The sequence below is a fragment of the Haematobia irritans genome, chromosome 5, assembly GCF_050003625.1.
Source record: "Haematobia irritans isolate KBUSLIRL chromosome 5, ASM5000362v1, whole genome shotgun sequence".
In the NCBI taxonomy this organism is placed as follows: domain Eukaryota; kingdom Metazoa; phylum Arthropoda; class Insecta; order Diptera; family Muscidae; genus Haematobia; species Haematobia irritans.
Genome location: NC_134401.1, coordinates 151,513,176 through 151,530,650, shown reverse-complemented (window position 1 = coordinate 151,530,650; position 17,475 = coordinate 151,513,176). Strand labels below are relative to the sequence as shown.

The 17,475-nt window shown below is 31.8% G+C and overlaps 3 protein-coding genes across 3 annotated transcripts; 2 read left to right on the top strand and 1 right to left on the bottom strand.

The window, feature by feature from the left end:
• The first annotated feature begins 1,083 nt into the window (after positions 1-1,083).
• LOC142240130 (larval cuticle protein 9-like) lies at positions 1,084-1,453 on the top strand. Its single transcript, XM_075311840.1, has 2 exons — positions 1,084-1,095; positions 1,184-1,453. Exons 1-2 carry the CDS (start codon positions 1,084-1,086, stop codon positions 1,451-1,453), a joined length of 282 nt encoding a protein of 93 aa, XP_075167955.1.
• Positions 1,454-9,260: 7,807 nt separating this feature from the next.
• Positions 9,261-9,849, top strand: LOC142240344 (larval cuticle protein 9-like). Its single transcript, XM_075312052.1, has 2 exons — positions 9,261-9,405; positions 9,511-9,849. Exons 1-2 carry the CDS (start codon positions 9,394-9,396, stop codon positions 9,775-9,777), a joined length of 279 nt encoding a protein of 92 aa, XP_075168167.1. The 5' UTR covers positions 9,261-9,393; the 3' UTR covers positions 9,778-9,849.
• Positions 9,850-13,997: 4,148 nt separating this feature from the next.
• LOC142240128 (larval cuticle protein 9-like) lies at positions 13,998-14,341 on the bottom strand. The gene is made up of 2 exons (XM_075311839.1): positions 14,330-14,341; positions 13,998-14,264 (listed from the first exon to the last, which is right to left on the bottom strand). Exons 1-2 carry the CDS (start codon positions 14,339-14,341, stop codon positions 13,998-14,000), a joined length of 279 nt encoding a protein of 92 aa, XP_075167954.1.
• Positions 14,342-17,475: the final 3,134 nt, after the last annotated feature.

Sequence of the window (17,475 nt, the reverse complement as noted above, 5' to 3'; positions counted from 1 at the left end):
CTTGCTTGGACGGCATTTTGACAAAATCAAAATAGGAGCAACATTCTACACACACACACCTTCAAAATGAGGGGTGTTCAGGTTTTTTAAATGCAAAATTGAAAGAAATACGTCAAGTTTATATTGACCAAATTTTGACCGTATCACCCTTTATAAGTGACAATACTACTATAGAAAATGTGACAAAAATTTAAAAACATAGTTTAACTGTAACAAATTCAAGTAAATGCAGACATATGCTGTCCAATTCAAACACACAGTTATTAAGAAGAAAGTTTCTAATAGTTTTTTTTTCTATGTTATAATATCAATTAATTGTGCTGAATAATTTATGTCTATGTTTGTGTCTTAAGTCTTTTGTTTTTTTTTCTTGTGGGGAGTTTGGTATGATTTTTTATGGTGAGATTGCTAAGTAAAGTTATATTTTGGGTAAGAGACCCCATAAATAGTTTATATTCTGGATCATGGTGAAATTCTAAGTCCATCTGTTGAAATCACGCTAACTTCGGAACGAAAAAAGCTATCGGCTTGAAATTTGGCACAAGTAATTGTTATTGATGTAGGTCAGATGATATTACAACCACGCCATATTGGATCACATTTAGGTTTATTCCTGCCAAATCAGTGCAACGGCTGTTGAAATGATGGACATCCGTCAGTAATGTATACGTCTAAATATTTAAAACAGTGTTCAATTATGATTTACCGCTATTTATTCTAAAATAAGGTAAGTTTTGAGATTAAAAAAAAAAAACGTATAAATATTTAATAAATAATAGAATTTGGATTTAATGCGTCAAATGCGTCATTTTAGCACTTTAGCTGCACTCTTTCAAACATCCATGTTAAAACTTGAAATAGCGCCAAATGAATTGCTTTTTAAATTATCGTATTAATATTTTGTCAATGGACAAAAAATCTATTGTTTTGGCAATTTATAATTTATTATCATTCCAAGCTATTCCATCATCGCAGGTAGATAGCATATGACAATGGCAAATAACTCACAACTTGTATTATATAAAAGCATCCTCCAAAAAGGGAATAACTATCAGTTCATCAACAGTTGAAAAAGTAAACAAAATGAAATTCACCGTAAGTTTTGGAATGCAAAGATATTTTCTTAAAAACTATTTTTTTAAATGTTATAAAACTAATATCCCTTTTCGATAAATTTCTACAGATTGTTCTTGTTGCATGCCTTTTGGCTTTTGCCTATGCCAATGAAGAAGCCGAAGTCATTAAGGAATATTCTGAAGTGAATCCCGAGGATTTCAAATATGGCCTCGAATTAAGTAACCAAATTCGCGCCGAGCAAGAGGGTAAATTGCAGGGTGAGGATAACTGGGTAGTCAAGGGTGAATACGAATATGTATCCAAGGAAGGCAAACATATCAAGGTTACCTATACTGCTGATGAGACTGGTTATCATCCAAAAGTTGAACAACAATAAATAAATTGTAGCGTTCAGCATTAATTTTAAATCGTGTATTTTATTTAATTTATTGTGGTTGAAAGATAGAAAACGAGTGTAATGAAACTGAAAGTACGGAGCAAGAATTTCAAATTTCAAAATTTTCTATAGAAATATTTTAACAAAATTTTCTATAGAAATAAAATGTTGACAAAATTTTCTATAGAAACAAAATTTTGACAAAATTTTCTATAGAAGTAACATTTTGCAAAAATGTTCTATGGAAGTAAAAAATGAGAAAACTTTCTATAGAAATAAAATTTTGACAAAATTTTCTATAGAAATAAAATTTTTATAAAATTTTCTTTAGAAATAAAATTTTGTCAAAATTTTCTATAGAAACAAAATTTTGACAAAATTTTCTATAGAAATCAAATGTTGACAAAATTTTAAATAGAAATAATATTTTGACAAAATTTTCTATAGCAGTAACATTTGGCAAAAATGTTCTATGGAAGTAAAAAATGAGAAAACTTTCTATAGAAATAAAATTTTGACAAAATTTTCTATAGAAATAAAATTTTGACAAAATTTTCTATAGAAATAAAATTTTTATACAATTTTCTTTAGAAATAAAATTTTGACAAAATTTTCTATAGAAATAAAATTTTGACAAAAGTTTCTATAGAAATAATATTTTGACAAAATTTTCTATAGAAATAATATTTGGACAAAATTTTCGGTAGAAGCAACATTTTGAAAAAATTTTCTATAGAAATAAAAACTTGATAAAATATTCTATAGAAATAATATTTTGACAAAATTTTCTATAGAAATAAAAGTTTGACAAAAATTTCTATGAAAAAATTTCTATAAAAATAAAATTTTTACAAAATTTTATATAGAAATAAAATTTTGACAAAACTTTCTATGGAAGTAAAAAATTGACAAAATTTTTTATAGAAATAAAATTTTGACAAATAATTCTATAGAAATAAAATTTTGACAACATTTTCTATAGAAATAAAATTTTGACAAAATTTTCTATAGAAATAAAATTTTGACAAAATTTTCTATAGAAATAAAATTTTGACAAAATTTTCTATAGAAATAAAATTTTGACAAAATTTTCTATAGAAATAAAATTTTGACAAAATTTTCTATAAAAATAAAATTTTGACAAAATTTTCTATAGAAATAAAATTTTGACAAAATTTTCTATAGAAATAAAATTTTGACAAAATTTTCCATAAAAATAAAATATTGACAAAATTTGCCATAAAAATAAAATTTTGACAAAATGTTCTATGCAAATAAAATTTTGACAAAAAAATTTTATAGAAAGAAAATTTTGACAAAATTTTCCATAAAACTAAAATTTTGAAAAAAATTTTATAGAAATAAAATTTTGATTGTTGTTTTTGATTTCAGCTTAAAACCATGCATTGAGTAAACTTCAAGTGTAGCTTCACCAACAGAGCAAAAAGTATGCTTGTCAAATTTAGTTGGGCAAAGCGCTATAGACTGCAAGATGGTTGGATGTACAGCTGTTTCGGAATTACCACATTCGTCATCAGCATCCTCTACTTGCAGCGAAATTATCAAGCAATTATCAGAATAAATTCGTGTAATTTACTCAGCCCACTGTGAACTACACTTCAACCTTACGAAAAAAGTTTTGATGGTCGGCTACTGCCTAAACAAATTTGCAAGCCTCTCTATTTTCCTTTGCCAAACTCAAATCATCGATTTGAATATAATTGGCTGGGTTTTTTGACAAAAAATTTTATAAAATGCAATTTTAACAACATTTTCTATGAAAATAAAATTTTGACTAAAATTTGTATAGAAATAAAATGTTGACAAAATTTTCTATAGAAATAATATTTTGACAAAACCTTCTATAGAAGTAACATTTTGACAACATTTTCTATAGAAATAAAAATTTGACAAAATGTTTTATAGAAAAAATATTTTGACAAAATTTTGTATAAAAATAAAATGTTGACAAAATTTTCGATAGAAATAAAATGTTGACAAAATTTTCCATAAAACTAAAATTTTGACAAAATTTGCCATAAAAATAAAATTTTGACAAAATGTTCTATGCAAATAAAATTTTGACAAAAAAAAATTTATAGAAAGAAAATTTTGACAAAATTTTCCATAAAACTAAAATTTTGAAAAAAAATTCATAGAAATAAAATTTTGATTGTTGTTTTTGATTTCAGCTTAAAACCATGCATTGAGTAAACTACAAGTGTAGCTTCACCAACAGAGCAAAAAGTATGCTTGTCAAATTTAGTTGGGCAAAGCGCTATAGACTGCAAGATGGTTGGATGTACAGCTGTTTCGGAATTACCACATTCGTCATCAGCATCCTCTACTTGCAGCGAAATTATCAAGCAATTATCAGAAAAAATTCGTGTAATTCACTCAGCCCACTGTGAACTACACTTCAACCTTACGAAAAAAGTTTTGATAGTCGGCTACTGCCTAAACAAATTTGCAAGCCTCTCTCTTTTCCTTTGCCAAACTCAAATCATCGATTTGAATGTAATTGGCTGGGTTTTTTGACAAAAAATTTTATAAAAATGCAATTTTAATAACATTTTCTATGAAAATAAAATTTTGACTAAAATTTGTATAGAAATAAAATGTTGACAAAATTTTCTATAGAAATAAAATTTTGACAAAATTTTCTATAGAAATAAATTATTGACAAAATTTTCTATAGAAATAAAATTTTGACAAAATTTTCTAATGAAATAAAATGTTGACATAGAAATAATATTTTAAAAAATTTGCTATAGAAATGAACAAATATTTTATCAAAAACTTTCAAATAAGTTTTTTTTTTAATTTGGTAGATTTTTGGTAAAATGTTCTTAAAATTGTGAAGGATTATTTTTGGCAACTGTGCTTGGTTATCCACGTTGAGTAAGTTCATAAAAGCAGACCTAGCCAAACAAAATAAAAGCTGCATAGTTCCGCTCAGAATTATTTCCTCCACCATACAGCGTTCTCTGATTGCGGAGAGGAACAATTCTCAATCTGACCCTAGTGACCCCAATTGTCTTAGCCACAGTTAAACACAACCCAATCTTAAAATTGTGAAGGATTATTTTTGGCAACTGTGCTTGGTAATCCACGTTGAGCAAGTCCATAAAAGCAGACCTAGCCAAACAAAATAAATGCTGCATGGTTCCGCTCAGAATTATTTCCTCCACCATACAGCGTTCTCTGATTGCGGAAAGGAACAATTCTCATTCTGACCCTAGTGACCCCAATTGTCTTTGCCACTGTTAATTCTAAAAGAGTATTACTCGTGTTTCTAGCTGTGTTGAGAGCACCACAAGATGACGTTTTGAAATAAGAGACCACATTAATTCTAATTAACACTACTGAGGAGGTGGTTGTTTAAATAATATGCTAATGTATTATTTATATTCGAATTAACAGCGAGTTTATCTTGCCGCTTCGCGTTAATTAATTTAGATTTGTTTCAATGAAAACCGAAAAAAAAACAATACAAAAAAATAAATAGGCAAAATGACCAGAATAAAATGAACAAAATATCGCAAATGAATAAAATCTAATGTTAACATAAGCACGAACATGTCGATAATCGTAAAACCTGTCAATATTCAATAAAACGATTGAATGAGGAATGCCTGTTTTGCATATAAGTATGCTGGCTTATTTTGTGTTGGATAGGTAAAGATGGAACCTGCTATACTTCATAGTCATCATCATTGGACTTTATAGAAATATTCAGCAACTGATATTTGGATCAAAACTGCTTGTCGCTCAAGTTGATCCATTAAAAATGAATTTATCAAGAGGCACAGAAAATGTTTATATGATATCTGCAGTAGTCAAGTACTTATGAAATGATTTCTAAATGTTATCTAAACTTAAATGTGGAACAATTGCATTTTTAAGATATCATTTGCATACGAAAATTCTCTTGCTGGGAACCTAATAGTATATTATGATATCTTTATCTGTTTCAGATTTTTGTGGCCAAAAATTTGCAAAAAAAAAGAAAAAACAATTACACAGAAAAAATATCACGAAAAGTTTTCTATTTCCCTAATCTTCATGTCCAATAAGCTCGCATTTAAAATTGTAATTAATGTAAAGTAATTTATTTGGACGAAAACCCAGCCTGCGTTGATATCAGGCTAACATAAAAATAAAAATTTTATTTTTTTATTTTATTTCTATAGAAAATTTTGGAAAATTTGTATACCCTGCGCCACACTGTGGAACAGAGTATTATAAGTTAGTGCATATGTTTGCAACACCCAGAAGGAGACGAGATAGACACATGGTGTCTTTGCCAAAAATGCTCAGGGTGGGCTCCTGAGTCGATATAGCCATGTACGTCTGTCTGTGAACACATTTTTGTAATCAAATTCTAGGTCGCAGTTTTAGTCCAATCGACTTCAAATTTGGCACAAGTATGTGTTTTTGCTCAGAATAGAACCCTATTGGTTTTGGAAGAAATCGGTTCAGGTTTAGATATAACTCCATAGCATAGATATATTTCGCCCGATATGGACTTATATGGCCCCAGAAGCCAGAGTTTTACCCTAATTTGCTTAAAATTTTGCACAAGAAGAACAATTAGTACTATAGTCAAGTGTGCCTAATTTTATTGAAATCGGTTCATATTTAGATATAGCTCCCATATATATCTTTCGCCCGATATGGACTAATACGGTCCCAGAAGCCAGAGTTTTACACCAATTTGGTTGAAATTTTGCACTAACAGTACAATTAGTAGTGTAGTCAAGTGTGCCAAATTTTATTGAAATCGGTTCAGATTTATATATAGCTCCCATATATAGCTTTCGCCCGATTTACACTCATATGACCACAGTGGCCAATCTTTTCCTCCGATTTAATTTAAATTTTGCATAGGGAGTAGAATTAGCATTATAGCTATGCGTGCCAAATTTGGTTGAAATCGGTTCAGGTTTAGATATAGCTCCCATATATATGTTTTTCTGATTTCGACAAAAATGTTCAAAATACCAACATTACCTTGTAAAATCGTCACTGCTTAGTCGAAAAGTTGTAAAAATTACTTTAATATTCCTAAACTTCTAATACATATATATCGAGCGATAAATCATAAATACACTTTTGCAAAGTTTCCTTAAAATTGCTTCGGATTTAAATGTTTCCCATATTTTTTTACTAACATTGTGTTCCACCCTAGTGCATAGCCGACTTAAATTTTGAGTCTATAGATTTTAAAGAAGTCTATCAAATTCTATCCAGATCGAGTGATATTTAAATGTATGTGTTTGGGACAAACCTTTATATATAGCCCCCAATACATTTGACGGATGTGATATGGTATCGAAAATTTAGATCTACAAAGTGGTGCAGGGTATAATATAGTCGGCCCCGCCCGAATTCAGACTTTCCTTACTTGTTATTTCTATAGAAAATGCTGTCCAAAATTTATTTCCATAGAATAGTTTGTCCAAATTTTATTTGTATAGAAAATATTGTCAAAATTTTATTCCGATAGTAAATTTTGTCAAAATTTTATTTCTATAGAAAATTTTGTCAAAATTTTATTTTTATAGAAAATTTTGTCCAGATTTTATTTCTACAGAATATTTTGTCCAAATTTTGTATGTATAGAAAATTTTGTCAAAATTTTATTTCGATAAAAAATTTTGTCAAAATTTTATTTCTATAGAAAAGTTTGTCAAAATTTTATTTCTATAGAAAATGTTGTCCAAATTTTATTTGTATAGAATATTTTGTCCAAATTTTATTTCCATACAAATTTTTTTGAAAATTTTATTTCTATAGAAAATTTTGTCAAAATTTTATTTCTATAGAAAATGTTGTCAAAATTTTATTTCTGTAAAATTTTTGTAAAAATTTTATTTCTGTAAAAGATTTTGTCCACAGTTTATTTCTATAGAAAATTTTGTCAAAATTTTATTTCTGTAAAAAATTTTCTCAACATTTTATTTCTATAGAAATTTTGTTAAAGTTTTATTTCTATAGAAATTTTGTCAAAATTTTATTTCTATAGAAAATTTTGTCAAAATTTTATTTCTATAGAAAATTTTGTCAAAATTTTATTCCTATAGAAAATGTTGTAAAATTTTATTTCTGTAAAGTTTTTGTAAAAATTTTATTTCTATAAAAAATTTTGTCCATAGTTTATTTCTATAGAAAATTTTGTCAAAATTTTATTTCTGTAGAAAAATTTTTCAACATTTTATTTCTACAGAAATTTTGTCAAAGTTTTATTTCTATAGAAATTTTGTTAAAGTTTTATTTCTATAGAAATTTTGTCAAAATTTTATTTCTATAGAAAATTTTGTCAAAATTTTATTTCTATAGAAAATTTTGTCAAAATTTTATTCCAATAGAAAATGTTGTCAAAATTTTATTTCTGTAAAATTTTTGTAAAAATTTTATTTCTATAAAAAATTTTGTCCATAGTTTATTTCTATAGAAAATTTTGTCAAAATTTTATTTCTGTAGAAAATGTTCTCAACATTTTATTTCTATAGAAATTTTGTCAAAGTTTTATTTCTATAGAAATTTTGTTAAAGTTTTATTTCTATAGAAATTTTGTCAGAATTTTATTTCTATAGAAAATTTTGTCAAAATTTTATTTCTATAGAAAATTTTGTCAAAATTTTATTTCTATAGAAAATTTTGTCAAAACTTTATTTCTATAGACAATTTTGTCAAAATTTGATTCCTGTAGAAAATGTTGCCAAAAGTTTTTTTTGATAAAAATTTTATTTCTAAAGAAGATGTTCCAAAAATTTTTTTTTAAAAAAATTTTGTAAAAATTTTATTTCTTTAGAAAATTTTGTCCAAATTTTATTTCTCTAGAAAATTTTGTCAAAATTTTATTTCTATAGAAAATTTTGTCAAAATTTTATTTCTATAGAAAATTTAGTGAAAATTTTCTTTCTATAGAAAATTTTGTCATTTCGATAGAAATTTTTTTCAAAATTTTATTTCTATATATTTTTTTCAAAATTTCACTTCGATAGAATTTTTTTTCAAAATTTTTTTTCTATAGAAAATATCGTCAAAGTTTTATTTCTATAGAAAGTTTTGTCAAAATGGCATTTCAATAGAAATTTTTATTTTTATAGAGAATATTGATGATATTTTATTGCTATAGAAAATTTTGTCAAAATTTTATTTCTATCGAAAATTTTGTCAAAACTTTATTTCTATCGAAAATTTTGTCAAAATTTTATTTCTATAGAAGATTTTGTCAAAATACTCTTTCTATAGAAAATTTTGTAAAAATTTTATTTCTATGGAAGGTTTTGTCAAAATGTTATTTTTACAAATACAAAATTTAAGTTTTTTTTTGCAATATCTCTCAAAACATCAGGAATCCTACCAAACTTCCAAATAGTAAAAAATCGACCATTGGTTGGTAGAATTCTACCAACTGTGGGAACCGTGACTGCAATTCCTATAGTTTCTACTTGTCGTTTTCACAATACATTTTTTGGACATTGAAAACTGTTTTAATTTCCAAATACCATGAATCTCTTGTTTTATTGTATTAGCTATTAAGTGTTGAAATGATTATGCATAACTTAGAAACTCAACACAATGTCATTTATATCAATACTTTCGGCGCCTACAAAAGAAACTGGACATTTGGCTATGTACGAGTATATTATGAAAATTAACGCTTGAGTGAAATTTCTAAATTTAATTCTAATCGAAAAATCAATAGAATAAACATTTAGAGATAAAAGATTTAGGCAATACCATAAAACTTTCTCGTTCAACTCGTTAAAAAAAAAGAACAATAGATCTTTATCAACTTTAGAACTTGAAATTATTGCATACTCAAAGATATGCATCTCCTTGTGAATTGTGCAAGTGAAGTATAAAAACTTGGAAATTAGAAGCACTTCTTCAGTTCATTGTTTGGAATCAAAAAACAACGTAGCATCATGAAATTCACCGTAAGTATGAAGAAAGAAATTAAATGATCAACTAAATGTTGAATATCCATTAGTGTTGACAATATACCCTAAAATCAAATCAATAACGTTTTCTTTTATATGCAGATTGTTCTTCTTGCCTGCCTTTTGGCCTTCGCCTATGCCAACGAAGAAGCTGAAGTTGTTAAGGAATACCAAGAAGTGAATCCTGAAGATTTCAAATATGGCATCGAATTGAGCAACCACATTAAGGCCCAACAAGAAGGTCACTTGCAAGATAAGGACAACTGGGTTGTCAAGGGTGAATACGAATATGACACCAAGGAAGGTAAACATGTTAAGGTCAGCTATACCGCTGATGATCATGGTTATCATCCAACTGTTGAGCAATAAGAAATTTTGTTGTTTAAAATTGAACTCTGTTATTATCGTTAATAAAACTAGCAAATTGCAATAAAAAAAGAATTGAACATTTATATGAATTTAATGGCTATGGTAAATAACAAAATAATGTGCGTATTGTACGCAAATGAATCTGGGTTCAAACTGGAATAATACGAAATAAATAATTGGTGATAGTTCTGGTGTTTAAAATCTGAACATATAAGAAGCAGATAATTGAGTATACTCACCATTGCAACGTACGTATATTCAAAAATGTCCACCAATATTGGGTAATTTCGGCTATAAATGGATGGTTTTAACTGCCGCACTATCCACTGCCTCGACAGGTTCGACTCGGCCTATAATCTGTTGTCCAATATATCACATTATCCTTGCGAAAGTGAAAGAGCGATGAGCTATAAATGGGACCTGAATCCAAAAGTGACGCACTGGATATATGAGAGCGTAATAAGGCAAATTCTGCAATACGCGTGGATAGTCTGGTGGACAAATGATATATAAGGCGCCTTCAAGGGATAAATTGGGTTGCAGAGGGTGTAAAGGTGGATAACGACACAATCCATGATCGTATACCTGAGGTGGACATAGCTGCCGAGTGTGACATTTTGACGCCAGTATGATCCTGGGAGTATTGGATCCCAGAACAGATACCATAAAAAATGCTACTCCGGTGATGAATAAGTGGACTCGACTGGGCGTGTATACGGAAGACTCGCACACCGAGATCGTATTCCGATTACCGGACCACAGCACAATATTGCAGGGAGAAGTGCGTGTCATAACGAAATGTGTTAAATGGCTCGGATATAACACGATGCCACAAAACATTAACATTTCCCGGAGGGCAATGATAACGAATACACGGAATCCGCATCCGCATGATCCGCATTATAAGAGGGCACGTAAAGGCAAATAAATTGACGATAAGAGCTAGGAAACATAGGAAAGTGAACTTAGAGAATGCAAGTATATACGGCCAGGCCGAATCTTATGTACCATCCACCATGGATTGCGTAGAAACTTCTACGAAAGACTGTCATCCACAATCGAATTACTTGGGTTGTGGTATCTTAAAACTTCTTAATATCATTTTCTAAATTGTGAGTTAGTCCATACGTGGTATATATTAGACAAAAAAGTTATGTATAGTTAAGTCTACAAATAATTACGAATCGATATGGACTTTTTGCACGGTACGTAGAGAGCCAGAATTGAAATATGGGGGACGCTTATATGGGGGCTATATACAATTATGAATTTGATATGGACCAATTTTTGTGTGATTGGTGATCGATTTATCTGAGGGCTATATATAACTATGGACCGGTATGGACCTAGTTAGGCATGGTTGTTAACGGTCATATACTAGCACAATGTACCAAATTTCAACTGACTCGGATGAAATTTGCTCCTCCAAGAGGCTCCAAAACCAAATCTCGGGATCGGTTTATATGGGGGCTATATATGATTATGGACTGATATGGACCACTTTTGGCATTGTTGTTAAATATCATATACTACCACCACGTACCAAATTTCAACCAGATCGGATGAATTTTGCCTCTCCAAAAGGCACCGGAGGTCAAATCTGGGGATCGCTTTATATGGGGGCTATATATAATTATGGACTGATATGAACCAATTCATGCATGGTTGTTGGATACCATATACTAACATCACGTACCAAATTTCAACCGAATCGGATAAATTTTGCTCTTCCAAGGGGCTCCGGAGGTCAAATCTGCGGATCGGTCTATATGGGGGCTATATATAATTATGGATCGATTTCGACCAATTTTTGCATGGGTGTTTGAGGCCATATATTAACACCACGTACCAAATTTCAACTGAGTCAGATGAATTGTGCTCCTGCAAAAGGCTCCGGAGGTCAAATCTGGGGATCGGTTTATATGGGGGCTATATATAATTATGGACCGATATGGACCATTTTTTGCATGGTCATTAGAGAACATATAGTAACACCATGTAACAAATTTCAACTAAATCGGATGAATTTTGCTTCTCTTAGAGGCTCCGCAAGCCAAATCGGGGGATCGGTTTATATTGGGGCTATATATAATTATGGACCGATGTGGACCAATTTTTGCATGGTTGTTAGAGATCATATGCTGACACCATGTATATATAATTATGGACTGATATGAACCAATTCCTGCAGGGTTGTTGTTAACATCACGTACCAAATTACAACCGAATCGGATGAATTTTGCTCTTCCTAGGGGCTCCGGAGGTCAAATCTGGGGATCGGTTTATATGGACCAATTTTTGCATGGTTGTTAGAGATCATATGCTGACACCATGTAGCAAATTTCAGCTGGATCGGATGAAATTTGCTTCTCGTTAAGTCCCCGCAAGCCAAATTTGGGGGTCCGTTTATATGGGGGCTATACGTAAAAGTGGACCGATATGACCCATTTACATTACCATCTGACCTACATCTTGTGCCAAGTTTCAAGTCGATAGCTTGTTTCGTTCGGAAGTTAGCGTGATTTCAACAGACGGACGGACGGACATGCTCAGATCGACTCAGAATTTCACCACGACCCAGAATATATATACTTTATGGGGTCTTAGAGCAATATTTCTATGTGTTACAAACGGAATGACAAAGTTAATATGGAGGGTATAAAAATGATCCTGTCAAAAAAAACAGTCTGGAGAACTCTTAAGGAGAGAAGGATGATACTTAGGGGGGCAGTGGAAATAATGACCGGGCATCCAGAAATCTGGTGAACAACTTAACGAGAGAAGAACGACAGTCGGGAGGGCAGTGGGAGTAATTACCGGGCACATAGAATTGAGAGCACGGCGGTGCCGAATAGGAGCAATAGAGGATAGTGCTTATAGGGGTTTGAGGATGATGAGGCTTTGGAACACTACCTTTGTCACTATCATAGCTGCATTCCACAAAGGCTTAACCATATCGGTGAAGAGGTGATTAGGGACCTGGCCCATCTTGGGAACAGGGCTTGGAAACAAATTAGGGAATTCGTTAGAGACACCAAGTTCCCGGAATAAAGGAAGAATACAGTGGAAATAAGAAGTATCACAATGGACTGAATAGTCTAAGTAAGCTTGAAACTTAATAGGGCTGCCACTTTAACCTAACCTATGAAAAGAAGAAGTTGGAACGCACGACAAGCCGAATACAGGCTTAGGTGTATGTCAACGTTAATCCTCTTTTCAATCTAACCCGTCCACTATAGAGGATTCATACTCGCGTCTTGGGCCAAAAAGAAGGGGAGCAGTCCTTTGATTTCCAAATATTTGGTGTGACGACTAACAATCTATTCCTCTTTAGCAAATATTGTGAAGATTCCAGCTTAGGTTTGGCTTCGGAAGAGATCGAAATTTAATTAATCACCTTTTTGACGAACCTAGTGAAACGAACTTACAATTAAAACCATGCCCTAAGTATGAAATTGTAAGGAAATACATTTTTCATTAAAGGCGAAGCATCCATACGATACAGTAGAGGCAGCTCGGTTCCACTATCTGGGCGTAAATGTTTAAAATGTCCTTAATTTTAAAAGAGAATATTTTTACTAAATGCAGAATTTCTCAAAATTTTGAGATTTTACCACATAGGGTCGTGGGTTCAATCCCTGCTTCGACCGAACACAAAAAAAAACAAATTATCCCATCTCAGTAATGACGGCTTCACTGCAATTTGAAACGCCGTTCCGACTCGGCCATAAAAGCGAGGTCCCTTGTCATTGAGCTAAAAATGGAATCGATCATCACACAGTGATAAGAGAGAAGTTCAACACTGTGGTATCTCAATGAACTGAATAGTCTAAGTGGGCCAAAAATATCGGGCTACCAATACACCTAACCGAGACATTAGTAGGACTAGCATACATTCAATATTTCATGAAAATTTGGTCAAAAAAATTTGTTGGCGTTGGATCCCACACAATTTGTCAAAAGAAATACTCCAAAAATACAATAGCGGTGCTTAGTGACCGATGATGAATCGAGGATTCGCCAGTGTTAGGCCAAAAGTAAACAGTAGTGGGATGTATGGGTGTTTCATGCTAAGCCAAGTCCAAAAAAAATTAGCGCACAAAAAACATCCTCTTCTTTCGGAAAATCTGGAAGGCAACCCTCGTCTCTCTTCCCATCAATTGAAATAAAAATTGTCCTTTTTTTATATATGTATTTTATTAAAAAAGTTCTGAGACTTCTTAATGTTCAACAGTTGGATGATAACCGTGATCATCTGCAGTATAGGACACTTTAACGTGTTTGCCATCCTTGGTATCGTATTCGTATTCACCTTTGACAACCCAGTTTTCCTTATCTTGCAAATGACCTTCTTGTTCGGCCTTAATGTGATTGCTTAATTCGATGCCATATTTGAAATCTTCAGCATTGACTTCTTGGTATTCCTTGACAACTTCAGCTTCTTCGTTGGCATAGGCAAAGGCCAAAAGGCAGGCAAGGAGAACAATCTGCAAAAAAAGTAATTTAATTACATATTCTAATTTTAATTATCATTAACATTTTTGCTACTTACAGTGAATTTCATATTTGTTGAGATGTTGTTTGGTTTTGGATTCCAAATTTAAACTGTTTAATGAAGTGATGTGAAAGCCTTTTTATATTTGAATGATCCAAAAGTTCCAGTGCAAATAAAATCACAAAATAATTTAATTAAACTTATAGATTATAAATTGATCTAGAACTTTTTTTGTCTATTGATGTGTGCACTAATTAGAAACATTAAAATCTATTATGCTCATTACTATACTAACAAAACGAGAATAAAATGCAGCTTCTAGACTATTGCATATAACTTAATACAGATCAGAGAAATAGTTTCCAATTAACAATTTTTGTAGACTTTGTTCGTTTTTCTTTTTTATAGATTTTTGCTAAGGTTGCTATGCGATCTTATGTATTGCATAAATATACAAAAATATTGACAAATAAATTGGTATGCTAGCTGACCTGAAATACATATTATAGCATTTTATGAACTAATTATTAAAAAATGTTAATAGAATAAAAATATCTAGAGAGTAAAAATAGTTTGTATTTTTATATTCTCCTTAGGCCATTTTTTAGGATTTTGCGGCTTCTTTAAAACAAAAGCATTTATGTGTCAATCTTAGCTCTATAAAAATTGAATCAAACCTCAATTTTCTTTCTCCTTTTGCGATATATTAACGAAAAAATTCACGAAGAAATAAATGTTAGTCATAAACATTAACAGAGTTCATCTTACAAAATTAAAATAGGATACACTTCGGTAATCTCAATATCTATACTGATGGCTCGCAAATGGCCGAGTGTACAGGCAGCGGAATATACTGCAAGGATTTGGAGGGTACAGGCAGCGAAATATACTGCAAGGAGTTGGAGCTTAAGGAATCCTTTAAGTTGGACGATGGATGCAGCATTTTTCAGGCGGAGATATTTGCTATTGCAAAAGCTGGAGACTTCTATCAATGAGGCCACTATTTAAATGCGATATCAGCATTTTCATCGATAGTCAGGCAGCTATAAAGGCCCTGGGCAATACGAACATAAGGTGGAAGGTAGTCATCCAATGTCGTAGAGAGCTTACCGTTCTCAATGAACGGCATAATGTAATTCTGTGCTGGGTACCTGGACATTACGGCATAATTGGGATTGAAAAGGCAGATGTATGGGCTAAGGAAGGCACAGATGGCACAGATAACGTTATTTCGGACGTTTTTCCTCCGCTTTCTGTGTTTATTTACAGGATCAATAGCAAATATGAAGATTTATGGCTTCTTTTGTGGGCTGTGAACAAACGAAACTAATTTTAGGAACTCTGAAATCCTGATGTCATCGCAAAGAGAGGAGGTGAAGCCTATAATAGGTATCATAACAGGACATAACACTCTGGGAAAACATATCGTAAGGATCGGTCTAACGAATGATGATATTTGTAGGTGGTGTCTGGACCCCGAGGCTACGGAAGATTCATTTCACTTTCTGTGTCCAGCACTATGTTTCAGAAGAAACAAGATACTGGGCTCTTATTTCTTTTAGACTATGACCGAACGTGGTGCAATGGTTAGCATGCCCGCCTTGCATACACAAGGTCGTGGGTTCGATTCCTGCTACGACCGAACACCAAAAAGTTTTTCAGCGGTGGATTATCCCACCTCAGTAATGCTGGTGACATTTCTGAGGGTTTCAAAGCTTCTCTAAGTGGTTTCACTGGAATATGGAACGCCTTTCGGACTCGGCTATAAAAAGGAGGTCCCTTGTCATTGAGCTTAACATGGAATCGGGCAGCACTCAGTGATAAGAGAGAAGCTCACCACTGTGGTATCACAATGGACTGAATAGTCTAAGTGAGCCTGATACCTCAGGCTGCCACATAACCTAACCTAACCATGACCGACTTGCGAGAATGTAGCCTGAGGAGTATTCTCGCTTTCATCAAGGCATCGGGGTGGAGCACCTAGGCGCATCCGAAAGAGTCATTATCGTAGGATGGACTCATTCCGGCAGGAGTGAGACAGGCAAGAAGAGGAAGATGGAAGGAAGTTTGAGGAACCGCAATGGACCAACTATGGTCTAAGTGGACACAAATCCGCTTAGAACAGATTCGTGTCATCCTCCATAACCTAACCTAATCATATACGACCGTAAATTCGGCCAGGCCGAATCTTTTGTACCCACCATCATGGATTTCGTAGAATTTTCTACTGAACAATTACTTGCGTTATGATAACAGTTCTTGATCGACTTATATTATGATCCGATATGAAACAATTTTCGCACTGTAATCAGAGGGCCAAATTTCAATTGAATCGGTTGAAATTTGCACCTCCAGGAAGCTCCGTAAATTAAATCTGAAAATCTCTTTATATGGGGGCTATATATAATTATGGCCCAGTTTTTTAATGCTATATGCTTTATATGCTATATGTCATACACCAAAACCACGTACCAAATTTCAATCGGATTGGATGAAATTTTCTCGTCCCAGAGGATCTGTTTATATGGACTATATTACTATGAATTGATATGAAGCAATTTTTCCATAGTTGTTAAAGGCCAGCGAAAATTTCTCTTAACGTTTTCAACTTGTATTTCTAAATAACCATTTTTTAACTAATAGTAGCCAATATTTTATCACAAATTCTAAGTCTGGAAATATCTATTGGTGTATTTGTCCTTGCTGTGTTTATGCACAGTAAAATTCAGAAAATTTCAATTTATTGATAAAATTGCGTAAAACAAAGGATCAGCCCAAAGGAACTTTTTATAATGTGAAAATTAAGTCCATCTCCAGAAGGGGTTTTTTAGATAACTTTGAAGGTAATGACCAAGAAAGAACTTCCAATTTTTTGCTGATATGTGTTACAAACAGAATGACAAAGTTAATGTACCTTGATCCTACGGTGTAAGTGATCAAAAGCTTGTTTACATAACAACTTGTGAAAAATCGCTAAATTATAAACGTAAAACACTTGAGTCGAATATTTCAAAAAATCGTTGCTTAAAAAATATCGTCACATGCCCAATTTGCCATCAAAAATCTTCCAAGCAGGCACCGTTGCTTCTATATTCTTTAAGAAATATGGTGAATTCAGATTGCAGGGAGAACGGTCATATAGCGACTTTTCAAAATGTTCGGTAAAGGATCACTGTACACTCTTTACCCAACAACAACTGATC